We start from the raw sequence: 27768 nt of genomic DNA, 5'->3' as shown, positions 1-27768 counted from the left end.
AAGCCACTCTGGAGATATATATATATATATATATATATATATATATATATATTCAATGTTAATTTTATTTTTGAGAGGGAGAGGGGCAAAGAGAGAGGGGGACAGAGTATCCGAAGTGGACTCTGTGCTGACAGCAGAGAGCCCGAACCAGGGCTTGAACTCATGAACCGTGAGATCATGACCTGAGCTGAAGTTGGACACTCAACCACTGAGCCACCCAGGTGCCTATGAGATATATTTTTATTAAAGTGTAATATTCTAGAATGAAATAAAAGGACGTGTTTGCCTTCATGTGTCCTTATATATATACATGAATTTTCACGTCAGAGCATGGTCAATGAGGAACACAGGTGAACAGGAGGGGCTGGGAGCTTGGGGACATTTCAGCAAGCAGGGGTGGGTTTTAGGTTTTTAGTTTATTTATTCATTTAGAGACAGAGGAGGAGGAGTGGCTGAGAGAGAGAGAGAGAGAGAGAGAGAGAGAGAGAATCCCAAGCAAGCTCTGCGTTGTCAGCACAGAGCCTGACACGAGGCTGGAACCGATGAACTGTGAGATCGTGACCTGAGCTGTATAATCAATAGACAGATGCTTAACTGACTGAGCTACCCAGGTGCCCCAGGTTTTAGGTTTTAATGGTGCATAATCATGGTCTAGTCCAGGGTCTGTAAACTTTCTGACATCTGTTTTGCTTCTTTAAAAGCCACCTTTATGGCCAGGAAATTCCCGCTTTGATATCATCATTGTTTTGAGAATGAACTTGGGTGGTTCTCCCTTCTTTGTCAGTTACCTTATATGGCGGTTAAGATAAATGGAGCTGCCCTGAGGTAAAAGTTGTCTTGAACTGAAGGTAGGTGGTTGGGGGAGCCAGAGTTCCCTAAGAAAAACCATTTTTCTTCCATGAGGGACATCCCAGTTTTACAGCAACAGAATAAAGTAAACTCATTAGCAGGTTACCAGGGCATGTCACGGTCATCCCTCTGCAGCCCCGTGCAGGATATAATGTGTGGAGGAAAGATCCAGATGTCATCTCCATAGGCAGCAACAAAGGCAAGAAGAACACTGCTTCGAGAGAGGTAGTTTGGACAGTGGGACAGAGGATGGAGGTTGTTGACCTTCAGATCTGGACTTTAATCCCAGTTCTCTTGCTCCTCTTTGTCTGACCTTGAATAAGTTATGTGGCCTTCTGATTCTCAGTTTCCCCATTTATTAAATGAAGTTAATAAAACTTAGTTGACAGCCATTGTGAAGATCAGAGGCAATACACTTGGCATCGCACATGTAGTAGCTGTTATTGTTGTTTGTTGTTATTCAGATTCTTAACAAAGGCCTAGCAGATTGCTGTTGTGTGACCCAACTCAAAAGGCATGCTTCTGTATTTGAAAAATCTCTGCCTGCCTGGGTAAGTGGTTTCCACTTAACCCCTTCATGTTCCTAAACCAGAGATTCTCAGTTGGGCATAATTGGGCCCCAAAGGGGACATTTTGTAATGTCTGGAAATATTTTTGGTTGCCACATCTGGAAGTGGGAGTGTGCTGGTAGCATCTGATGGGTGGAGATCAAGGATGTTGCTAACCATGTTGTGCACAGGACAGCCTCCTACAACAGAGTTATCTAACCTGAAGTTTCAGTAGTTCTCAGTAGATTGAGAAAACCCGACTTGGACAAGTTGCAGAATTCTTACAGATCCAGCTTCTTACCTCTTGTAATCATCCAAGTAATTCTGTTGTTTTATTGAGAGGGTAATAATCTTTGTGAGGACAGAGCTACATGTAACTTTTTATTTTATTTTATTTTTGTTGAATGTACCTTCTATTACTCCTCCTAAAGATCCATATTTAAGGCCTCTGATTTCAATCCTTGAAAAAATTTATGTGTATTCAAGTGAGATTTGGGCTGAGTAGGATTTCTAGTTCCAACCCCAAACCTAAGCCTTTTTTGATATACAGTCAAGAAATCCTTCTACTTAGCAGACATTTGAAGCTAGTTTCTGGGCTTCTTTTGGAGGGAAGAAAGTCCATGGGTGAGAACCCTGGCTGGGTCCCCATGGAAGGTGCCGGCTATGGTGGAGACAACCTATGTCTTCCAGGAGTAGAGCAAGTGGCTGGGCAGTCAGGCTTCTACTTAGTGTGATGGGGTGGGGGCTAGAAGCACACATTTCAGGGAGCCCTGCAGTTATCCAGGCTTTGAAGGATTCCTGAATGGAGATGTTTGTGGTGTCCGGGAAGTGTGCTAGCAAGGAGGATGACTGTATGTATATTGGATGACAGACCTGAGGCCAAAAGTGAACATTTAGATGAAATGAACGTTGGAGCGAAGGAGTTAAGCAAAGATCATCTGTATCTGCGTCCAGATTTCTGTACCTGTAAAACTGGTTTTGTTATTAAGAACAAAACAAAACAAAACAAAACAAAACAAAACAAAACAAAACATGTGCTTCCCTAAAGTTTAGCCACCCGTATATCGCTCCAGCCAATGAACATGCAAATATCCATTGATCATATTATTTCTTCAGTATTGTCCCTCACTGATAGATAGTGGTGATTGACGTGAATTATGTATTTCTGATAATTCTTTTCTTCTAAAAATGTAGCCTGAAACTTGTATATTGCTTAATGTTTAACATTTCTCAACTGTTTTGGAATTGATGTTTATGTGTTTACAAATATTTACTTAATCAAAGAATTTAAAGCATTTTAGGGCATGGAAAAGTAAAAGAGCCCAGACATGTAAGACTATATTTGTGTGGTGACATTTTTTTAATTAAAATTTTTTAAAAATTTTTAAATGATTATGTATTTTGAGAGAGAGAGAGAGAGAGAGAGAGAGAGAGAGAGAGCATGATCAGGGGTGGGGCAGAGAGAGGGAGGGAGAAAGAGAAAGTATCCCAAGCAGTCTCCATGCTACCAGCACAGAGCCAGATGTGGGGCTTGACTACACAAACTGTGAGATCATGACCTGAGCCCAAACCAAGTGTTGGATGCTTAACCAGTTGAGCCACCCAGGTGCTCTGGTGAAATTCATTTTAAATGTCTGCAAAAGGTAAAATTATAGGGATAAGATACAGATCAGTGGTTGCCTGGGGTAGGGGTTGGTAGCAAGGAGTGTCTTCAAACAGGCATAAGGGATTTTTTGGGGTGTGGGGTGACAGAAGTGTTCTAAAACTGGATTGTGGTAATGGTCACACAATTGTGTAAATTTGCTGAATATTCTCAAACTATATACTTAAAATAGGTGAGTTTCATGTCATGTAAATTATACCTCAATAAAGTTGTTTTTAAAAATTAAGAGGGGCACCTGGGTGGCTCATTTGTTTGAATGTCCAACTTTTTTTTTTTTTTTTAATGTTTATTTATTTTGAGAGAGGGCGCACGAGCTCAAGCAAGTGCAGGGGAGGGGCAGACAGAGAGGGAGACACAGAATCTGAAGCAGGCTCCAGGCTCTGAGCTGTCAGCATAGAGCCTGACCCAGGGCCTGAACTCACAAACCACGAGATCATGACTTGAGCCAAAGTTGGATGCTTGATGGACTGAGCCACCCAGGCAGCCCATGAGTGTCTACCTCTTGATTTTAGCTCGGGTCATGATCCCAGAGTTGTGAGATAAAGCCTGTGTCAGGCTCTGCACCCCCTATGTTCCTCTCCCCTCCTTGCATGTGCTCTGTCTCTCTAAAAAAATAAAAATAAAATAAATGGAAAAAAAAAGTCTAGGCAAGCTGCTGGTGCTGAGATGCAGTCACCACCAGTTTTTAGTTATGGGCACCTCTATATTGCTTTCTCATGGAACTTCTATTGTATCCAAGAGGAACAAGATTAATGGTGAAATGTTATGAATACATTGAAAAATTGCTGGTATGTAAGGAATTAAGCTTGCCAGAGCAGATGCTACCTTCAGCTGGAGGAAGGAAAATTCTCTTGGCTCACATGGAATGGTTTATTGGTAACCCCACTCTTTGTTTTAGAATAGTTTGAGGCTTAAGGTATGAAATCTTATGGTGAGTGTGGCGGACTCCAAAAACGCAATAAACCATGCCTCCCAGTAAAGCCCCTCTGCTTAAATCTGGGCTGGCCCTACAACTTACTTTTGACCAATAAAATGCTTCAGAAATGATGTTAAGTCTAGATAAAAAGAAGTATTACAGTTTCTGCTATGGTGTCTTGGAACATAAACCCTGGGTGAAGCCAGGCACCATGAAGGATGTCTGATTTCCCTGAGCCATCCATACTGTGAGGAAGCCTAAGCTAACCACCATAAGAGGGAGGGAGAGGGAAACAGAGACAGATAGACACCAAGGCTGAGAAAGAAGACTGGCGAGCCCCCAGCTGTTCCAGTTATGCTAGCCCAGTCTCTGAATATGAGGGAAAAAAGCATTTTATTTATTTATTTAAAAAAATTTTTAATGTTTATTTTTGAGAGAGAGAGAGCGCAAGCACAAGCGGGGGAGGGGCAGAGAGTGAGGGAGACACAGAATTGGAAGCAGCCTCCAGGCTCTGAGCTGTCAGCACAGAGCCCGACGTGGGGCTTGAACTCATGAACCACGAGATCATGACATGAACCGAAGTCGGACACTCAACCGACTGAGCCACCCAGGTGCCCCAAGAAAGCATTTTAGACATCCAGCTGAGCTAATCTTTCAGTTCACTCCAGTCTAACTGATATCTATCTGACCATGTGAGAGATGACAAATGAGAGCTACCCAGCTGGGCCTGGCTAACCCAGTTTGTGTGTGAAGACACTATGTTTTGGAGTGCTTTGTTACACAGCAGTAGATAATCTAACTGAGAACCGGGTAAGGAAGGACTTTAAAAGTTGTGCTTTGATTTTTCCAGTTTAAAATATAATAACCTTAGTAGTGAGGCCAAGGAACTTCATAGAGTTCTCTTAATTGTTAGCCATCTTTTCTTTGAAGCTTTGTGTGACACAGAGGCTCTTTCTATTTTGAATAATTTTCAGGGACTGCAGACAGAGTGGCATGGTAACAAAGGTGTTTCAGGTGGGCTATGAGCCACCAAATGCAGTGTCTTCTGAAGACAATGTTGAAAATATTCTCAAAGATTCTTCAAAGCAGGCAAGTAATGAACCTGTAGCCCTTTCAGATAGTCGCCACATTCTTGGTTCCTCCTTTCTCAGCGATCCCATCTTCTTTTTCATTTCGTACCCTATGCTCACATGTCCTTATAATTGAGGTCAGTAGTGGCCATTGCAGAGTGATTTCCTACCCGTCGGTCATTCCATCCTGCACGTGTTTCATCCTGCACATTAGACATTCCTACCCAGCATCACGGCCCATGCTCCAGTGTCTTCATTGATTCCCCACTTACCTATTGATGAAAGCAGAAACCTTTAGCCTGGTATCCCAAGTGATCAGTTTCTGTCTTCAGTAATCCTTTATTGCTCTGTGACTCCCCTGTATATATGGCAGCCAAACTAGACTCTGTATGTTGTGTGCTATCATTGCTGTCTCCTAGCATCCAGGCCTTCTCCTTCTGTATAGTGCTTTCAATATGTGATTACTTTGCTTGTTGTCTGTCTTCTTCATGCGGTGTAAATTCCAAGGTGGCAGAGAGCATGACTGCCATACTCATTGCCTTCCATAGAGGTGGGCAGGAGAAGGCAGTGAGTGTACATTTGTTGAACAGATACATCAGACTAGTAGAAACCATCTGTGACCAAAGCCTCACCTCTTTAGAGAGTGAACTAGACTTATCTACAAGGATGTTTGAAACTTCAGTCCCTGGGCTATGGGCATCGGTGAGATAGATCCAAGAGCCAGAGGATGGGCTAACCCATGGTAAGGCAACCAGCCAACAAGTCTCAGTCATGGAGGTCTTGATGGGGATGACTGGAAGTTTGTGAGGGAGTCCCTTCAGCCCAAGTTTGGACCAGAGCCCATAGAGGTGGTTGTGGGAGCAGAGCAGTGGGTGCAGGTATAGTGTGGGGTTCAAGTGTGATCAGATCAGAGATCTACCATGGGCAGGGGCATCCAGCAGAGGCTGAGCCTACATGCATCAGCAGGGGCTCAGGCTTGAACAAGCCATAACCGGCTGCATCCAGGAGAAGAAAGTTCATGGAGAATAGTATAAGGATTGTGTATGAGCAGGTATTGTACTTAAGTCCTATCTTGGTCTGACCCCACCCTTTATTTACTTCCTGGATCTGGTGGTCCCTTTGTTATTCCCCAGACTGCCATGATTGTAACATCCTGCCTTCATGTCCTGCTGTTGGCCGCTGTTCCTGGCTGTTTGACTGCTGGTCCCTACCAACCAGACATGCTGCCAGCCAAGGGCCCAGATACAAAGCTGTGTGTTTTCAGAGTAAAGTAAAACAGAGGTTACTATGTAAAAAACTACTGTAAACCCTTCCCAGCAAGAAGTACATACCATGACACTGTCTCCACCTGGCAATTTTTAATTTTCACATTCTAAATGGGTGTAATGAAGTGACTGACATGAAATCTCTTCATTCCTAGGAATTGAAAAATGGGTTTGTTGGGTCAAAACTACGGAAGAAATGTAAGAATGCTGAAAATAAACAGGGTTGGAACGTTAACCTTAGAAAGTCTCCAAGTATGACATGGCAGGATGAAGGTAAGGTTTAGAATTGTAAACCACCAAACAGGTTCACTGCTGGTTTTCTTGTGTGAAGAAGGGTTAGAATAAGAAATACTGGAATAGAAAAGTAAGCCATAATCTGAGTCTTAGTGCTGTCCTCACTAACAGTTTAAGCATTGAGGAGGGCACCTGTTGGGATGAGCACTGGGTGTTGTATGGAAACCATTCTGACAATAAATTTCATATTAAAATAAAAAAAAGACCAAGAGGGATAATCAAGGAGTCCAACAAAGTGAGATTTGTCGACCCATTGCAACGAGGGATACCACACCTCAGAGGAACCATGGGGCATCTCACCAAATAAAGGAAAAGACACAGTTATAAGGTTAAGAGGGGCAGGTGGAATTTGGGAAGCAGAATTTTGACAAACTTGAAGCAAAGCAGGGCCTGGTGTAAAGTGCTCACCATCAAGTATGTATTGTAAAGGGAACCAGGGTTTTGTTCACCTTGGAAACTGAAAATAAATGTGGAATGTTGTATTCAGAGATCCTTCTCTGATGCTCTACACCAAGGTTGGAAATTGAGGCTGCTTCTCTGTGTCCGAGTGACTTACGTCCTCCAGGCAAGAGTCGGAGGTTTCATTCTTGCTGATATGATTTCAATCAGCAAAGTTTCTGATTATCTCTGGTTTCAGAGCACAAGGTTTCTCAGCAAGTAAGAAACAATAGCCACTCAAAAAAGGGGGGAGGCTGTTATGACATTTTACAGCTGCGGTGTGTCTTTAGGAGAAACAGTGTTTCCTGCTAACGTTGGCATTGGATTTGTCTATTTTCTCAGCTTGATGTGGAATATTGTAGAATGTAGCAGGGCAGATTTTTATTTTCGGAGTCCAGGCTAATTTTTTCTTTCCTAGTGCTAGTTCACTGAGTGGAGGCTTCTTTATGTAGTTGCTACGTCTAGTTAAAGATATGATGACAGTGGTCACTTAGAAGGTTTCCAACTATAAAGATGTATTTGCATGATTACATATATAATTACAGATGTCCACAGAATGATTTTTTTGAAATAATTTTAGACCTTGAGGTAGGTGAAAGAACTGACTCTAAAACATGGAAAGATCTTCGTTTCTCAGAGAGTCCACTGGAAATCCCACCTTACCATGAAGAATCAGGTTCTAGACCACCCACCCGCCAGTCTCAGGTAACTTCTAAAGAAAATCTTTATGGTACTAAATACCTCCTATATTCTTAATCTTCTCATGAAATACTTTTAAGACAGTGTACCCCAGCCTTCTCACCACGTGCCAGGCACCGTTTCAGTTCTGGGAATACTGCGTTGGACAAGAAAGGCCCCTGTACTCGGGAGCTTACATTGTATTGGGGGTGGGGGTAGGCAGATAATAAACATGTAAGTCATCAAACAAAAATTTTTTAATAGTGACAAATGTCATGAAAAAGATAAAGCAGGGGTAATGGGATAGAGCAGTGGTTCTCAAATGTGGCCCCACATACCAGTAGCATCAGCGTCACGTGGAAGTTTATTAGAAATACAGATGCTCGGGCCCCAGCCCAGATCTTTTGAATCAGAGATTCCGAGGCTGGGCCCAGTGTCTGTTTTAATTGGTCCTTCTTCTGATGCATACTGAAGTTTGAAAACCCGTGGGATAGAGAATGACCACAGAGGAAGAACAAGAGTGGTTCTAATTTGGGGTGACAAGAGAGGTCCTCCTTAAATTTGAATTGAACGTTCTGAATGGAATTGAATTGATGTTTGAATTCAAGATGAACAGAAGCCAGCCCTGCAAAGATCTTGGAAGCAGTAACAATAGCAAAGTGAGGGAGTACCAGGAGGTTGGTGTGGATGGAGCATGGTGAGCAAGGCAGGAGATGAGGTGGGAAAGGTAGGCTGGGGCCAGAGCACAGACCCCTGTGGTTCTCAACACGGATGTATAGTAGAGTCATCTGAGGGGCTTCAAACCAATCCCAAGAACCCAACCTCAGAAAAAGTTGTTTTTAATGTTTATTTATTTTTGAGTTGTGGGGGAGAGAGAGAGAGAGAGAGAGAGAGGGAGAGAGAGAGAGAGAGAGATTTTCTTTATGTATGACTATTTGGATTACCTTGCCCACCTAGAGTTGTTTTAAGGAAAAGATAGAGTAAGACAATATGTGAAGATTCCAACATTTAAAATCTCCTAAAAACAGAAACTCTTTCTGGACACATTACAAATTGTTATGGTCACGTGAGACTGTCTTCTGAAAACAGTTATGATTGCATTTTGTCGTACACCACTCATTCTTCAAAATGATATTTTTCTGTCTAAAAATCAGTATTATACACTATAATGGCTACAGTGGTGAGCATTGCTCACAGGTGTTTAGTGTAAATTAGTCCATTTGGTAACCAAGGAACCATTCTTCCAGAAGACTGGGAAAGGGTGATCTTCTATTGCAGGGATAGTTGTTCTTTTGTTTACTAGGTTTCCATGAAGGTCTTAGTAGGTCTGTGGTCCTCGGCCTGGGCTTTGTGGCCCTCCAAGAAATATGGTGGGTGGGCAGATAGAGTTGTTACAAGGAAAAGATAGAGTAAGACAATTTGTGAAGACTCCAACATTTAGAATCCTCTAAAAAATAGGAACATTAAGGACACATTTGGGGACTTTGACTAGAATTCAGAGGAGCAAGGGGGCCAGAAAAGGACCACAAAATATTTATCTTCCACTCTTTTTATTCCTATTGGTATGAGACTCTTGTCAACATTCCAGCTGAATCCCATCTGAACCATACTTCAGCGAACATCAGAATTAATGATACTGGTGGGTATTATAACATGTCAGCAACCACCAGGAAGACAAGATGTCTCTGAACTAAGCACTGACCTGAGGGGTGCCATCAGGGGCTAGACAGCAGAGTAAATGCATGGTACAGCCTGGGTGGGAGAGAAATGACAGCCTACACTAGGCTTCAGTTTCAGGGCATAAGAGTTGGGGGTTCTCTAGCAACGTGGAATGCCCCAGTCAGTTAGTGGGTTATCTCTACTCAGCTCTGGCCAACTATTGACAAGAAGGCCTATGGGCTCAGTGTTGCCACATCTTGATTTTACAAGAAAAGCCAGAAACCTGCCTGTTTATGTGTAAATATTAACAATTAAATCAAAATTTGAAACATTGTGGACCAGTATATCTGGGTCAAATGGAACTCAACGGCAGGCGAGATTTAGCCAGTAGACCACCACTTTGTGACACCTGGTCTATGCCACGTTGGACCTGACATGAAAGCAACTCAAGACCCCTGACCACTCCCTATTGCCTACAGCACAAGTTCTAGCTTCCTAAGCTCTGCGTGCAGGTATCGTGGTAGACAGGGACCCTACCGGGGTCAGATAGGCTGAGGTACCTGAGACAGTTCACATTCTGTTGATGCGACCTCAAGCAAGTGACTCAACCTTTCTGAGCCTCAGCATCTTCATCTCAAAAATGGGGATTATATGTGCCTCTTTGTGTGAGGCACTGAGATGGGACACAGTATCGTTTCTCTCATATTTGGGCCAAAATGCGTGACTGAATCCCATCAGGAGGAAACATCAGACAAAACCAAATTAAAGGAGATTCTAAAAATTAAATTCAAACATGTCAAGGTCATGAAAAGTAAGGACAGACTGAGGAACAATTCCAGATTAAAGGAGACAAAAGACACATGACCACTAAATGCAAAGCGTGACACTGGACTGGATCCTAAACCAGGAAAAAAATAAATAAATAGCTGTGAAGGACGTCATTGGCACAAACAATGACATTTGAGTAAAGATCTGGGGGTTAGATCACAGTATTGGGTAGCTGTTAACTTTTCTGGTTTTGATAATCGCATTGCTGCGTGAGAGGACATCATTGTTCTTAGGATGTGCACACTGAAGAATGTAGGGGGAAAGGGGCATCGTAACTGCCGTCCATTCTCACATGGTTCAGAGAGAGATAGAGAAGGGAAGTGCACCGGGCAAAATGTTAATGTGAAAAACTGGTCAAGCTGGGTATGCAGGAGTTATTTGTACTCTCCCTGTACTTCTTCTGTAAGTTTGAAATTATTAAGAAATTATTGAAATTTGGGGTGCCTGGGTGGCTCAGTCGGTTAAACGTCCGACTTCAGCTCAGGTCAAGATCTCGTGGTCCCTGAGTTCGAGCACCACGTCGGGCTCTGGGCTGATGGCTCAGAGCCTGGAACCTGCTTCCGATTCTGTGTCTCCCTCTCTCTCTGCCCCTCCCCCGTTCATGCTCTGTCTCTGTCTCAAAAATAAATAAAACGTTAAAAAAAATTAAAAAAAAAAGAAATTATTGAAATTTAAATTAAGTTTCAAAAGAAACTTACAAACATTTAAAACATGGGGAAAATGCTACCCACCTTGTAAGGTCATTGTGAAATGTCAAGGAGATAATGGCCACATGATGCCGTTTTAGTAGTGTCAGACCCTCCTTAAGTGATAGCTTCTCCCCTCCACATTCCTCCTCCAGCCCCTCAGACCTCCAAACCATGTCAAACGGCTGAGCCCCGGGATAGGCTGAGGACTGCCCTGCCACTGTGCCTTTGCAAATGGGTTTCTTCTGCTTGGGATTACCATTGTCCTTGTGTCCATTTGACGAACCTTTCTTTACACCCCAGGCCCAGCTCAGATGTTAGCACCCTGGGAGGCCCTTCTCCCCTGGAGCAAGTGTGATTATGTCCTCTAGGGTCCCATGGGACTACACACACACACACACACACACACACACACACACACACACACACTACACTGAACCTACAGTGTTTCAGTATTTTGTGTATATTCCAGTTCAGGTCCTGGAGGGTAGGTATCATGTAATATTTATATTTCCCCCCTTCTGTGTCAAACACAGTACCTGTTACAAAGTGAATGCTCAAATAAGAATATATCAAAATGATTTCAATGTTTTTGGATAACAACAGGTAGTTGCTGCATATGTTCTTTTAGGTGACTACTTTGAGTTTCCTAAGGATCTCAAAGATTTTTGAGAAAAATGAAGGTCAACTTAGGTTTTTAAATTCTAAACTCTGGTCTGTCTGATGGTTAATTCAGATATCTTTTCTTATAAACTCTTGTTTTTAATGAAATATACATACCTAATTGTAATAGCACTTTGATATTTTTAATGTCAGGTACTTGGGGTAATCAGTACTTAATGTTTTTTCTGTCATGGTTTTTAAAAGATGGGTACTGGATATGATAAGACAGCCCATTAGAATGAATTTTTAATGAAATTTTACTATACCATAGCTTTTACCATGATTTTATATGTATCCTTAATTGTAGTTCCCTAGTTTTGCACACATAACTGGCCAGAAGAGTTTGACAAGCACAGAGATCATGAGAATTCAAAGACAGACAGACTTTCTCAAGTAAGTATCACATTTTCTTTACTGTTTCTTAAATCCTACTGAGACATATTGTCAAAAAAATGTAAGGATGAGACATAAGAATAGTGTTTGCTCACCCAACTGTCCTTCATTACATTTTACAAAATGTTTTTTTTTAGAGAAAGAAAGCATGAGTGGGGGAGGAGCACAGGGAAAGGGAGAGAGAGAGAATCCCAAGCAGGCTGCACACTGTCAGTGCGGAGCCCAAAGCAGGACCTGAACCCTCAAACTGTGAGATCATGAGCCAAAGTCAGATGCTTAACTGACTGAGTCACCCAGATGCCCCAAAAGTTTTACAAATTTTAAAAGTGTATTGATATACAATAAAATTGCACTTCTTTAAAAAGTACAGTTGATCGCTATGTATATCACAATGTTACGTACAATAGCCAAGATATGGAAGCAACCTACGTGTCCGTCAATAGGCGAATGGATAGGGAAGATGTATTATATTTATGCAATGGAATATTATTCAGCCATAAAAAGGAATGAGATCTTGCCATTTGCAACAGTGTGGATGGAGCTAAAGAATATAATGCTAAGTGAAATAAGTCAGAGAAAGACAAATACTATATGATTTCACTCACATGTAGAATCTAAAAAACAAACCAGTGAATAAACAAAGAAAAGAATCAGACTTATAAATACATAGAACAAACTGATGGTTGCCAGAGGGGAGGGAGTTAGAAGGATGGGCAAAATTGGGGAAAGAGGAGTGGGAGATACAGGCTTCTAGTTATGGAATGAATAAGTCGCAGGAATAAAAGCATAGTGAATATAGTCAATGTTAATAGTGTTGCACGGTGACAGATGGTAGCTATCCTTGTGGTGAGCATAGCAAAACATAGAAAGAAGTTGGATCAGTAGGTTGTACAACTGAAACTAATTTAACATTGTGTGGCAACTATACTCAAAAAACATTTTTTTAATTCCTCATTTTGCAAAAAGAAACAGTACAATTGACATATGCATATAACCTTGAAACTACCACCATAATCAAGAAGATGAACAAGTCCATCACCTCTAAAAGTTTCCTGCACTGTACCCTTTGGAAGTCTCTCCCTTATGCTCCTCCCTATCCTAAGGCAACTTATTGATCTGCTTCTTATCACTGTAGCTTAGTTTGTATTTGGTTCTGTCCGTAAGTGGAATAATTCAGTATGTGCTCTTTTTTGCCAGGCTTCTTTCATTTTCCTAATTATTTTGAAATTCACCCATGTTGCTGCATGTTTCAAATGTTTATTTCTTTTGACTGCTGAGTCATATCCCGTTATGTGATGCATCACAATCAGTTTATTCAGTTGTCTATTGATGGACATTTGTGTTGTTTCCAGATTGGGACTGTTACAGATAAAGCTGCTGGGAAAATTTGTATATAAATCATCATATGCACATAATAGGTTCATTTCCCTTAGGTACATACCTGGAATGAAATGGCCAGGTCATATGATAGGTATATGTCTAACATTTTAAGAAACTGCCAAACTGTTTTCCAAAGAAGGTGCACCATTTTACATTCCCTCCAGTGGTGTGTGAGAATCCCACTTTCTCTACATCCTTACCAATGCTTTAATTTTTATGTTTAGCCATTCTAGTGAGATGGTGTTTGTGGATTTCATGTGCATTTCCCTAGTGACTAATGATTTTGAGCGCCTTTAAAAGTGCTTACTTGCCATCGGTACACCTTCTTTGGGAAAGTGACCGTTCAAACATTTTACCCTTTTCAAAGATTGAGTTCTATATCTCATTATTGAGTTGTACATATTCTCTTTTGTTAATATATGTTTTACAAATATTTTCTCCCAGTTTTGGCTTGTTATTTGCTTAAGAAAGTTTTTTTTTTTTGAAGCACTTGTTTTTATTTTTTATGAAATCCAGTGTATTTATTTTTCTCTTATACTTTATGTTCATTTTGACATATTTAAGAAGTCTTTCTCAAACCCATGACATATTTCACTTACAAGATTTTATTTATGCTTTCTTCTAGAAGTTTTATCGCTATTTAGGTCCATGATCCATGTTTGATTATGGTGTGAGTTTATTCCAGCACCATTTGTTGAAAACAATTGTCCTTTCCTCACTGATTACATTTGAAATATTTAAAACCAATTGATATTTGTGTGGATCTGTTTCTGGACTCTGTATTCTGATTCACTGATGTTTGTTTATATTTACTACCACACTGCTTTGATTACCATAGCTTTATAATAAATCTTGAAGCTAAGTATTATGAATTCTCCAACTGTGTTCTTTTACAAAAATGTTTCGGTTATTCTAGGCACTTTGCACTTTCAAATAAGTTTTAAAATCGGCTTCTCAAGATCTACAAAATGTATGCTAGAGTTTTGATTTGGATTGCATTTAATTTATATATTAATTTAAGAAAAATTGATGTTATTAACAATTTTGAGTCTTTAAAGTCCAGGAAAATGGTGTATCTTACTGTTTTTTTAGGGCTTTAACATCCTTCAACTATGTTTTGTAATTTTCTTTTTTTTTTTAACATTTCTTTTCTTGTCCTTTTTCTTTTTTTATGTATGTGGGTTTTTTTAATGTTTTATTTATTTTTGAGAGAGAGAGAGCACGAGAGCACAAGTGGGGGAGGGGCAGACAGAGAGGGGGACAGAGGATCCAAAGTGGGCTCTGTGCTGACAACGGTGAGCCTGATGTGGGGCTCAAACTCACGACCATGAGATTATGACCTGAGCCTAAGTCGGACGCTCAACGAGCTGAGCCACCCAGGTGCCCCTGTATTGTGTAGTTTTCATTGCTCAGGTTTTACATATCTTCTGTCAGATTGATTTCTGAGTATTTCATGTTTTTTGATGCTGTTGTAAATGGTATTGCTTTTAAAATGTAAATTTCTGATAACTCATTGCTGGAATATAAAGTTGATTTTTATGTAGTGTTCTTATAAATTCATTTATTCTTTCAGCTTTTTTTGGTAGAGTCCATAGAATTATCTACATAGGTGATCAGGTCACCTGCAAATAAAGGCAATTGTTTTACTTCTTCATTTCCTTTATGGATATACCTTCCTTCCTCCCTCCCTCCTTCCCTTCCTCTTTCTTTCTTTCTTTCTTTCTTTCTTTCTTTCTTTCTTTCTTTCTTTCTATATAAATTGATTTATTTAAAAGTTACAAAAGAGCACAATAAAATAGAGATTATCCTTAGAATTATGAATGCTTTGTTAATATCAGGTAGGATTAGAGGGAAGGAAATGGTATTGGGTGGGGGGTACACCTGACTAGTTCTAGAGCTTTAGATGCCTCAGTTACGCTGCAGTTGATTACATATTCATTCAGCCATTACATACTAGGTTATAGTGGTTGGGTGGCCAGTAATTTATCTACAGGGAACTCCTACACAAATTAGATCCATCTAGACCTCCTCAGTGCTGTCCCCCTCTACTCCTCAGGATCCTAAAGCCACCTGGATGATAACATTCCTTATTCATATATTCTTCGCTCCTCTAGGGTGCTGGGCAAGCTGAGAGCAGTCTGCTCTCTGCAGCTGGAACATATACAGATCCCTTTTCTTTCTTTTTCTTGGCTTGTTATTTTGGCCAGAACATCCCAGTAAACTTGGAATAGAAGTGATGAGAGTGGTTATTCTGCCTTATTCCTGAACCTAGGGAGAAAACACTCCATTTCTCAATATTAAATGTGATATCGGCTGTAGATTTTTTTGTTGCCCTTCCAGACTGAGGAAATTTTCTCCTGTTCCTAGCTTGCTGAAAGTTTTGTTTTGTTTTTAAATCAGGACTGGATGTTAGATTTTTGTCTAAAGCATTTTCTCCATCCATTAAAGTGATCATGTGATTTTTCTTTTTGTGTTAGTGTGGTAAATTACAAAGATTGATTTTTAAGGTTTAAATCCACCATGCATTCCTGAGTTAAATCTCACTTCAAGTATTATCTATTTTATATAATGTTTAATTTGATTTGCTAAAATATAAAGAATTTTTTGCATGTATGTGCATGAGGGATATTGGTCTGTAGTTTCCGTGTCTTTCTGTCTGATTTTAGTGTCAGGGTAATGCTGGGTTCATCAAATGAGTTGGGAAGTAGTCTCTCTTTTTTAATTTTCTGAGTTTGTGTAGAATTGGTATTATTTCTTTCTTAGGTGTTTGGTAGGATACACCACTGAAGGCACTGGGGTCCAGAGTTTTCTTTTAAGGAAGATTTTAAACTACACAATTTATTTGACAGATATAAGTCTGTTTAGGTTTATCTATTTCTTTTCAAGTGAACCTTGAGTTTCATTTGCTCCTCTTTTTCTGATTTCTTTAATGTAGGCAATGAAGTCTTTTATTTGAAGCCTTTCTTCTTTCTAATATAGGCCTTTAGGATTCTGCATTTCCCTGAGTACTGCTTTAGCTCCTAATGTTGGTATGTTGTGTTTTCATTTGGTTTCAGTATAAACCTTTCTAACAACTATCCTGGTGGTTTCTTTTTTGACCCATGGGTTATTTGAAAGTATTTTATTACATTTCCAAATATGTGGAGATTTTCCTTATATAGTCTGGTATTTATCTCAAATTTAATTCCTTTTTTGGTCAGAGAGCATATATTGTATGATGGGATTGGTTAATGCTCCATGTTTATTTGATGTGTACTTTGCTAAAGTGAGTATTCTATAAATGTGAATTAGGTTAAATTGGTTGATGTTATTATTTAACTCTTCTCTACCTTCACTGAGTTTTCTGTCTATTGCTTAGTCAATGATTGAGAAATCTATGACTATAATTATGAATTTGTCTACTTATCCATGCTTTCTATCAGATTTTGCTTCATATACTTTGAAGCTTTATTATTATGTGTAAACCTAATACACATAATTTGGATTCTTAGGTTCTCTTAATCATGAAATAAACTTCTTTAACCCTGGTGATACTCTTTGCTCAGAAATCTACTTTGCCTGATGTCAACGTAGCCACTTCCTGCTTTCTTCTGATTAGTATTTGCATGGTATATCTTTTTTTATCCTTTTACTTACAACCTATTTGTTTTTCCTTATTTACAGGTTTTAAAAAATGTTTATTTAGGGGCACCTGGATGAGAGAGAGAGGGAGGGGGAGAGAGAGAGAGGGAGAGAGAGAGAGAGTGAGTGCAAGCAGGGGAGGGGTAGAGTGAGGGGGACAGAGGATCCGAAGCAGGCTCTGTGCTGACAGCTTCCACGCTGACAGCAGTGAGCCCAATGCGAGGACTTGAACTCACGGACTGCGAGCTTATGACCTGAGCCAAAGTCAGATGCTTAACTGATTGAGCCACCCAGGCATCCCTACAAATTTTTTTTTTAAGCAGCATCTAGTTAGGTCTTGCTTTTTAAAAAACCTCATAATATCTGCATTTTAATTGGGATGTTAAGAGTATATTTATTCTGACTATTGATATGTTTGAATTTAAATCAACCATCATGCTATTTGTTTTATGTTTGTCTTATCTGTTCTCTGTTGCTCTTTCCTTTTTTTCTGCCATCTTTTGGATTAATTGGGTATGTTTCATGATTCCATTTTATTTTATACACTTTGTTAGCTTATTAGCTATAACTTTTTTTTTTTTAGTGGCTGCTTTCAGATTTATAATACAAATTTTTAACACATCACAGTCTATCCTCAAGTGTCATTATGCCACTTCATATATAGCATAAGAACCTTACGATAGTATACCTCCAGGAACTGAGTAACAGTAGCCTTTGTGCTATTGTGGTCCTTTATCTTACTTCTACAAATATGATCCCCACAATACATTATTACTTTTATTTGCTATAATCAATTTTTGAGGCTCTTTATACTTTTATTGTGGTAAAGTATACATAAATAAAATCTACCATTTTAACAATTTTTAAATGTTTATTTATTTTGAGAGAGAGAAAGAGCGCATGCATGTGCGCTTGCGCACGTGAGCGGGGGAAGGGCAGAGAGAAGGAGAGAGAGAATCCCAGGCAGGCTCCACGCTGTCAGCACAGAGCCTGATGTGGGTCTCGATTTCATGAACTGTGAGATCATGATCTGAGCCAAAATCAAGAGTCGGTCACTTAACTGACTGAGCCACCCAGGAGCACTCTCATTTTAACAAATTTTAAGTATACAATTCAGTGGCATTAAGTACATTCACAATGTTGTGTAACCATCACCACTATCCATTTCCAGAACTTTTTCATCACTCTAAATAGAACTCAGTTCCATTAAGCAGTAACTCCTTTACCCAATCCCTCCAGGCCCTGGCCAGCTCTGTTCTCCTTTCTGTGTCTATGAATTTGCCTATTCTAGTTACCTTAGGTAAATGAAATCAGACAATATTTGTTTTTTTTGTGTCTGACTTATTTTACTTAGTATAGTATTTTCAAAGTCTATCATGTTGTAGTATGTATCAGAATTTCATTCCATATTAAAGATGAAAAACAGTCCATTATGTATACACCAGAATTTGTTCATCCACTCATCTGTTGATGGGCATTTGAGCTGTTACCACCTTTTGACTATTATGAATAACGCTGCTTTGGACATTGGGGTACAAGTATCTGAGTCCCTGATTTCAATTCTTCTAGGACTAGAATTTTGATTTTATGGTAATTCTTTGTCCAATGTTTTGAGGAACTGCCACACTGCTTCCCACAGCAGTTACATCAGTTCACTTTCTACCGGAAATGCACGAGGGTTCCAATTTCTAACCATCCTCACCAATACTTGTATTTTCTATTTTTCTAATGGTTATCCTCATAGATATAAAGTGGTATTTCATGGTGGTTTTGATTTGCATTTTCCTTATGACAAGTGATGTTGAGCATTTTTATGACAACAGTGTTTCTTGGCCGTTTGTATATCTTCGTTGGGCAAGAAGTGGCCCTCCAGCGTGCCTGGTGAGAAGACATGGCACTTAGACTGGACTCAGAAGTCATGTAGCAAGTCAGAAAAGTATAATTAATGTAGACATTACTGGAATTGCTGGGGCTCACACATGCCAGATCCTGTGTGATAGGACGAGTCTGAAGTGGGACCAAGGCTGCTGCTGAACTTCTGCCACTGTCAGGAAGTGAGGTAGCCAGGCCAGGTGAGGGGCACCAGTGGGTCCAGGTGGAAGGCCACTTTGTAATAAAATGACTGGAGAAGCATCTCCTGTCTTCAACTTGGTCCATAGCCTTTGACAGTGGTCTACTCTTTGTTTTGCTTTTTATTTTCTAAAATGTTTGAACACTGTGAGATTTTCACCTGACTTCTAAATGTGAACCCCTCAGAACGTGGCCAATGAGGAACCTATTTTGTTGTAGGTGTGCCCACTGCCTGGCCCCCCGCCCATCTGACCCCTTTGCTCGCTTCTGTCAAGAATGCGGCTCTCCTGTCCTGCCCATATTTGGCTGTCGTCTCCCACCCCCAGAAGGAGCTCAGGTGAGCAGCAGAATCTTTAAAAATGCCTTTCGTTGGTTTATCTGATCTTTAATAGCAGCAGTAGCATTGTACCTGGGACACGTGATCCACAAACATAAATATTTGTTGAAAAAATTACTGGCAGGTTCATGCCTTACTATCCAGTCTCCTACTTCAGGATGGAAAACCCCAAAACCTTAAAAGTTGCCTTAGTTTCCATTCAAGAATGAAAAACCTTATTTGCAATGCCAGTGCAGGTGGCCTTACAGAAGCACAGGCTCAGAGGGAGACTGAAGCCTTATTGTTTCAATGATAAATAAGAATGGATAAATATGTATTTCCCACTCATGTGATATTTCAGTTCATGACCTGGGTACATTAAGGAAATATATTCTGGAAATAAATGGAGAGAGGTATTTGTTACAAGTCTGTATATCTATAAGATATATCGTTTTGTCCAAAGATGCTGTTTGTATAAGCTATAGATTGATCAGTTAAAAAGTTTTGGCTGTTAAGTGTAGATAATAATTGGTATTAACCTACTAATAAGTTTATAGTTAGTTAGAAAACATACTCAGTTTACTAACAATCAAAACCTTCATTGAAATGTATTATCTGTTATTCACTTGATACTTTAGGGTTTTTTGGAGTAGGGTTTACAAAATGAAATAAAAGGACCTGTGATGTGGACTGAAAAATAACCATTTTTAAAAAGATAGTCACAAGAAAAAGCCACTAATTCAGTGGGGTCAAGCTGAGTTCTAGAATTAAGTTCTATCTTCAAGCAAAGGGTCAGAATCTAAACAGGTATCTTTTTATAATTTATTCTAATTCATTGCTCAAGACTATTGTAGAAGCTAATTTAATTTACTATAACATATTTGGAACTTCATAAAGAAGATAAAACAGCAAATAAAATATGAACAGCTTCTGTCAGTTTTAATTTTCCTTGCTTATATTCATTCGTCGGTGCAGCGTCCGTTCTTTTTCACTTGCCTGAAAACAGATTTTCAGAGCAGGGAGGATAAGTTGCCAGAGATTATAAATATTTTAAATGATGAGCTGAACTTTGAAACATCTATATTGTCCCCCAAAATAATATTTGTTAATATGCTGTAATATATAAACAGCTTTGTAATTTGAACTATTTATTAACTACTTATTGTGTCCTGCTCTCAGCTGGGTTTCTGGGATTCGAAGGGGTGGAGCCTCCTCCTGGCTCTTAGATCCAAGACACTCAGTCTCATAAGAGATGCAGAAGTCACCTTACAGCTCCAGGTCCTCCCTTCATTGTCCTGCCCTGTGAGTGCTGGAGCAGGACCCTTTATACATTTCTCCTGTGCCAGCTGGCTACGTGTTCATTTCTGTTAGTAGAGGGACATTGCTGCTGGAGGGACACTGCAGGAGAATGGGCTTGGCTTTTCTTTCTGGTTCCGGTATGCTTTACACTCTCTTTGCTCTGACGGTGCTCACTAACCTACAGGAACCCAGTTGTGCTGAACCCCAGTGAGTTTCGGGGGCACCCCATGGACAGCTGCTCAGTGAGTTTCACTGGCATGCCAGCCAGCTTCCAGATAGTCCTCAGGCATCCCAGTGGGCCGTTTGCCAGCGAGTTTCAGCAGCATGCCTGCACGTGGCTTCCCAGCATGTTCTACGGGCTCCCCAGAGGGAGATTTCCAAACAAGTTTCATTGGACTCGGTTTTTTGCTTCTTTTCTTGCCAGTTTGGGTCCATGTCACCCCAGTTGAACTTCCCCACCATCCAGTGGGTGACAGCTAAACTCCTTTCCTCCCCACTTACTTATCTTTTCTGTAACATATATTGTCCTACATATTACATCCATATACGTTATGAACTGAAAATGCAGTGTTACACGATCTTACATCATTTAAAGATGAGAGAAGATGTTTATGCACTCATTTATATTTACCCACGTATTTATGAAATCTGGTCTCTCATATCTTCTCTTTCCTGTGAACTCAAGTCATAATCTAGTGTCGCTTATTTTCAGCCTGGCAGACCTCCTTTGCTAAAGGCATGTGTGCCAGCTGTTTCTGCCTTTGTTTATCCGAGAACATTTACTTTGCATCCTCTTTTGAAAGATAGTTTTACTGGATGTAGAATTCTTGTGTGACAGTTATTTTTAATTTCAGCCCTTTGAACATATTATTCTCCTACATTCTGACCTCCGTGGTTTTTGATGTATGTGATAAGTCATTTTTTCTCTTGTTACTTTTAGGATTTTCTCTTTGACATTCAACAATTGTACTATATTGTGTCTAACTGTGGATTTTTTTGTGTCTATCTCTCTTGGGATTAATGTTTTTCTTCAAATATGGGAAGTTTTGGCTAGTATTGCTTCAGATTCTTATTCTGCCTCTTTCTCTCTCTCCCTTCCTTCTAGGACTTCTTTACATGTATGTTGATATGTTTTATGTTGTCTCACAGCTTGTTTGATAGTCTGTTTATTTTCTTCCATCCTTTTTCTCTCTGTTCTTCAGATCAGAAAATTTCTATTGTACTATATTCATGTTCATTGCTTCTTTCTTCTGTCTTCTCTGACCTGCTGTTGAATCCCTCTGGAGATTTTTTTTTTTTCCATTTCAGTTATTTTAATTTTTAACTCCACGTTTTAATATGATTGTTTTTAAAAAATAATTTCTATATCCTTATTTAGATTCCCTATTTTTCAGATCATTGTCATCATACTTTCTTTAATCTTTTAAATATGGTTTCCTTTAGTTCTTTTTGACATTTCTGTAATAGCTGTTTTGAAATCTTTGCCAAATCCAACATCTGGGGATACTATTTGTATTGACTGTTTGGCTTTTTTTTTTTTCCTTCTCCCTGATTATAGGTCACACTTTCTTGGTTTTTGCATACCTCATATTTTTTCTTGAATTCTGGAGATTTTAGATTATATAATATATCGTAACAATTCTGGATTCTGACTTTTTCTCCTAGTGTTTTTTTTTCTTTTCTTTTTTTGTTTTGTTTTGTTTTGTTGTTGTTTACTGGGATTAAATTTTTCATGTTTGTCTCCCCTAAAATGTATGGCCACTGATATCAGGTATTTATTTATTTATTCATTCATTCATTCATTCATTCATTTATTTATTTATAAGTCTGGATCACCCCTGGGTCTGCATAGCTTAGAGCTCAACTGAATGTTGGCCAGAAGTTGTGCTCAAATACCTTAGTCCTGTAAGGCTTCCACTCTCTGCTGAGGGATCTGTGTGTGGGCTGGACCTAACATTCAAGCTTCAGGCTGTTTACAAGTCTGCCCCAGCTTTTACTTTATGCTGAACTCCCTTGAATCTCCGTGTATAGCCTCCATCAGCCAGAGATGTGTTAGTGGCTTACGTTCACTCTGGTTTATGCCACACATGTGCATATCCTCCACTCAACTAAGGGTATATGGGGAGCTTCTCAAACCCCCTATATTTGACCTTCCTCCTGGAACTCTCTGTTAAATCCCTAGCTAGTTGCCTCAAACAGGACCATGATTTCAGGCTAGTAGAGCCACTGGCCCTCCATGTTTGCTTGCCACTAAGACTGTCATCTGAACAGTCCTCCAAATCAAGTGAGCCCTGCCTATCAGCAGCTGCTGGTTTCTTCAGTCTGTTCTGCCCCAGTGAGGCTACCACACTAACAGAGCTGAGGGAGGGTGGGGATAGCCTCAAGCAGGAACCATGTAGACTTGTAGTGTTTTTATCTGAAATTCACCGCTTTTCAGTTTCTTATGTGCCTTTGGTGACTTTCAGAGTCTGAAATGATTGTATTTTGTATCCAAAATGGCAGTTTTATCCAACTTTTTTTTTTCTAAGTTTTTATTTATTTATATTGAGAGAGAGAGAGAGAAAGCACAAGCAGGGGAGGGGCAGGGAAACACAAGAGAACAATAATCCCAAGCAGGATCCACACCGTCAGTGTTGAGCCTGATATGGGCTTGAACTCTCGAACCCCAAGATCATGACCTGAACTGAAGTCGGATGCTTAACTGACTGAACCTCCAGGCTCCCCAGTTTTATCCAACTTTATAATTGCTTTTTGGAGAGAGTATCTGTGGGCTTCCTTACTCCACTGTGCTTACAAGGAGTGTCTGGGTGTCTCAGTTGGTTAAGCATCTGACTCTTAATTTCAGTTCAGGTCATGATCTCATGGTCCATGGATTCGAGCCCTGCATCAGGCTCCACACTGGTTGGGATTCTCTCCTTCTCTCTCTCTGCTCTCCCCTGCTCACACACACTCTCTCTCAAAATAAACTTGAAAAAAAGAGATATTTTTTCCTTTTTAAAAAAATTGTTTTTAAATTTGTTTATTTTGAGAGACAAAAGAGTGCATTCACATGAGTGAGGGAGGGACACAGAATCCCGAGTAGGCTCTGCACTGTCATCACAGAGCCTGACATGGGGCTCGAACTCACAAACTGCAAGATCATGACCTGAGCCTAGATCAAGAGTCACACACTTGTCCGACTGAGCCACCCAGGTGTCCCAAAGATATCTTTTCTTTTCTGTTTTTCACACACCTGTTTTCCACAATAAACATTTTTTACTCACAAAAGAAACAAAATTAGATTAAAGGTAATTATTTTAAAGCATTTTTTACAAAAGCAAATCAAATCTTATATTCTAAGATCTACTTATACCTTCGGTTTTTTGCATTCCAAGACAAACCTCTTTCTTTGTGCAGATGGGCTTATGTGCAGAGTGTGGAAACATGGTGCCCATGAATACTCCCATCTGTGTGGTGTGTGAGGCCTCTCTTACTCTACAGCTGCAGCCACAGGCCAGCCTCCGCTTGAAGGTAATGAAACGTGATTCTGTAAAAGCATGAATAAAATATACGGAAAATGATATTAAGCAGTTAAATGTCTTTAGCTGGTGGAGTTGGTGAACAATTGATAAACTAATATCTGTGAACAAAATCCATTCTAATGGTTGGGAACGCATGCTGCCCAACAGTTTGACCTGCCAATAGGATCTATAATGTAAGAGAGATACAAGGAAATGTGTTCCCTGAACCTGGATTTGAAGGCCAAAATGCATACAGCTAACTTAGACAATTTTTTTAAGAGTTTATTTTTTTTTAAGTTTATCTATTGATTTTGAGGTGGGAGGGGCAGAGAGAGAGAGAATCTCAAGCAGACTCCACACTGTCCACACTGTGGAGCCCGATGCAGGGCCCGAATTCACAAACCATGAGATCATGACCTTGAGCCGAAATCAAGAGCTGGTTGTTTAACCGACTAAGCCACCCAGGCGCCCCAACTTAGACAGTCTTTTACTTTATGTATTTAAACTTGAACATTGCAATTAAGAACTTTTACTCATGTCCTTAAAATTGCTTTATGCTCTTATTCGCTTTATTTGTTTATGGGCCCCTGTTATACAGAAAAGAATAATTATAGTCATATGGATGAAAAACAAGAGTCAAAAAAAAAGTTAAATATCATCATCATATATATTCAGAAAACTTTGCTAGACAATGTCATACCATGAAAATATTTTTGGTAGAATCACTAAGCATACAACTGTATCTTTTCTCCATTTTTCAATGTATAGTCCCATTCACCTTCTCTTTAATCTCAAGTAAATGTCACTATAGAATAAAATAGATTTAACAAAGAGAATTTGAGGCATAAAAAAGCAAGCATTTTTAGTAATAAGGAAAATGCATAGATTTAATGTCAGTTGGAATAGTAACACTCCTAAGTCACTTTGCGGATTTTCATTTGGGCAAATGGAGAAAAGGCAAATCCACTTTTTCTTCTACCTCCAAGCTCCCCTTCACTCTGAAAGTTTTTTTTTTAATTTGATAAGAAGTTGTTTATTAATACACTCTGAATATACTTAATATTTATTTTATGCCACTAATATGAGATAAAATGTTTAAACGTATTTATTAAAGTTTTGTAAAAATTTTATAATAAGGGGACTTTGGATACTGAGGAAATTCTGAATCTCTATTTGCCGCTCTGCTTAAGGATTCTTGACTGAGATAACCACATCTTTTTTACTTTTTCTAACCATTCAGCTATTTACTCCCCAAATGATCCTCTTTCCTCTCCTAGACATTCTTGAATTGGACATGCCTGCCTGCACTCTCAAGATTTCTCTCATTTTCTCTGCTAAGTTTTGTTTTTTGTTTTTTTTTTTTTTAGGACTTTTTTTTTTTTTATGAAATTTATTGTCAAATTGGTTTCCATACAACATCCAGTGCTCATCCCAACAGGTACCCTCAATACCCATCACCCACCCACCCCTCCCTCCCACCCCCCATAAACCCTCAGTTTGTTCTCAGTTTTTAGGAGTCTCTTATGTTTTGGCTCCCTCCCTCTCTAACCATTTTGTTTTTCTTCTTCCCCTCCCCCATGGTCTTCTGTTAAGTTTCTCAGGACCCACATAGGAGTGAAAACATATGGAATCTGTCCTTCTCTGTATGACTTATTTCACTTAGCATAACACTCTCCAGTTCCATCCACGTTGCTACAAAAAGCCATATTTCATTCTTTCTCCTTGCCACGTAGTATTCCATTGTGTATATAAAGCGCAATTTTTTTATCCATTCGTCAGTTGATGGACATTTAGGCTCTGAAAGGTTTTTAAGTATTCCAAGCAGTGTAAGCCTTCAGAAATGAGGTGTGGAAGAACTGGCTGGGCCAAGGTCAGGTAGATGAAAATTTACTAATTTTTTTGTTGGATGGATGGAGAGGGGAGTGGTAAGAGCCTGAGGTATTATAGTCAGTGGATACTCACTTTAGGGTCCCTTGAATAGTAAAGATTGAGGGAAGGGGTCTGAGGAAGGAGTAGTCTCCAGGGGTCACAGGCATTCAGGCCTAGTCTGAGGCTGCTGGCATCCCTCACCATGGTGCAGCCATGAAACTTCCTTCAACTGTTTCTCTGAGTTCTGCCTTGCACCTCCGGTATGAACCCTCATGCGCTGAAGGGATTTTTCAAAGACACCTTCGATGTGACTTTTCCTCAGCGTGCTGCTTCCTGGACCACTCTCTGATCCTCTGCACCCAACGTTCCCTGGGCTCTGATCCCTGGACCCACTGCCCCTGTGCCTGCACACACTTGCAGTGGTGGAGGTGGCAGTCGTGGTGGGTGGGTGGGGGCACAGAGAGAGAATTCACTCACTCTTACCAGGGGCTGGGGCCAGGGATAGCTTTTAAAAGGGGGTGTCATCCGAGGGATATCGTGGGAGGCACAAGCGTTTGCCAGATGGGGAAGGGATGGGACAAAGAAAAGTGGCTTGTGTGTATAAGCATGTGTGTGTTGGCGGTGGGGTGGAGTAGAGGGCATTCTAGGAAGATGTCCAGAGACTGGAAACTGCAGGGTGTGCTTCAAAACTCTGTAAACAGTTTGGTTTTGTTGAGCTGCAGAAATGCTGGGGGTGCTGTGGGCTGTGCAAGATGGCGCCTTTTTTTTTTTTTTTAATTTTTTTTTTTAACGTTTTATTTATTTTTGAGACAGAGAGAGACAGAGCATGAACGGGGGAGGGGCAGAGAGAGAGGGAGACACAGAATCGGAAGCAGGCTCCAGGCTCTGAGCCATCAGCCCAGAGCCCGACGCGGGGCTCGAACTCACGGACCGCGAGATCCTGACCTGAGCTGAAGTCGGCCGCTTAACCGACTGAGCCACCCAGGCGCCCCAAGTTGGCGCCTTCTCTACCATACTTAGCAGCTCAGATTTCTCCCAGTGCACCCTGAAGGGTTGAAAGCAGGGACAGGATTTAATCAGGCTTGATTTTCTAGAGAGACTTTTATCACCGTAACATCTGATCTTAAAGGAAAATTCCCGATTTTTATGGCCAATCAGTATTGCTGCCTCTACTCACAGGATACCTGTTTGGAAACCCTGGGCTGAGAATCTGCATCCCAGAGGCTTTCCCAAGTGTTACAAGGGCAGTGGATTTTTTTTTTTTAATTTTTTAATGTTTATTTATTTTTGAGACAGAGAGACAGAGCATGAACGGGGGAGGGTCAGAGAGAGGGAGACACAGAATCTGAAACAGGCTCCAGGCTCTGAGCTTTCAGCACAGAGCCCGACGCGGGGCTCGAACCCACGGACCATGAGATCATGACCTGAGCCGAAGTTGGCCGCTTAACCGACTGAGCCACCCAGGCACCCCAAGGGCAGTGGATTTTTAGAAAACATTTTCACCCAGAGAGGCACCTCCAAGGTCAGTGGGAATTCCTGTTGTTGACAGAAGCCAACAGCCTTACCTTCCCCAAGGCACCAGCAGGGACTGTTATTTTTGTGTTGTTCTCCATCTCACTCCACATAGTGCACGAAGCATCATCCATCCTCTTCCTGCCCACAGTCTGCTGCTACGGACCGATCTTCTGTTGATTTAAAGGACTTGTCAATGCTGAGGGATATATATATATATATATATATATATATATTTTTTTTTTTTTTTT

The 27768-nt window shown here is 40.2% G+C and overlaps 1 protein-coding gene across 2 annotated transcripts in view; it reads left to right on the top strand.

Moving 5' to 3' along the window:
- DZANK1 (double zinc ribbon and ankyrin repeat domains 1) overlaps positions 1-27768 on the top strand; it is a 72498-nt gene that overhangs the window by 10662 nt on the left and 34068 nt on the right. For both annotated transcript variants that reach the window (XM_049651189.1, XM_049651188.1), the window contains exons 5-10: positions 4951-5065; positions 6467-6584; positions 7624-7748; positions 11865-11950; positions 19241-19358; positions 24033-24146. In XM_049651189.1, coding sequence (XP_049507146.1) covers positions 4951-5065; positions 6467-6584; positions 7624-7748; positions 11865-11950; positions 19241-19358; positions 24033-24146 — 676 coding nt within the window. The remainder of the gene's footprint in view (positions 1-4950; positions 5066-6466; positions 6585-7623; positions 7749-11864; positions 11951-19240; positions 19359-24032; positions 24147-27768) is intronic.

This window comes from Panthera uncia, assembly GCF_023721935.1.
Source record: "Panthera uncia isolate 11264 chromosome A3 unlocalized genomic scaffold, Puncia_PCG_1.0 HiC_scaffold_11, whole genome shotgun sequence".
In the NCBI taxonomy this organism is placed as follows: domain Eukaryota; kingdom Metazoa; phylum Chordata; class Mammalia; order Carnivora; family Felidae; genus Panthera; species Panthera uncia.
Note: the sequence above shows the minus strand (reverse complement) of the source record. Positions and strands in the feature narration are given on the sequence as shown.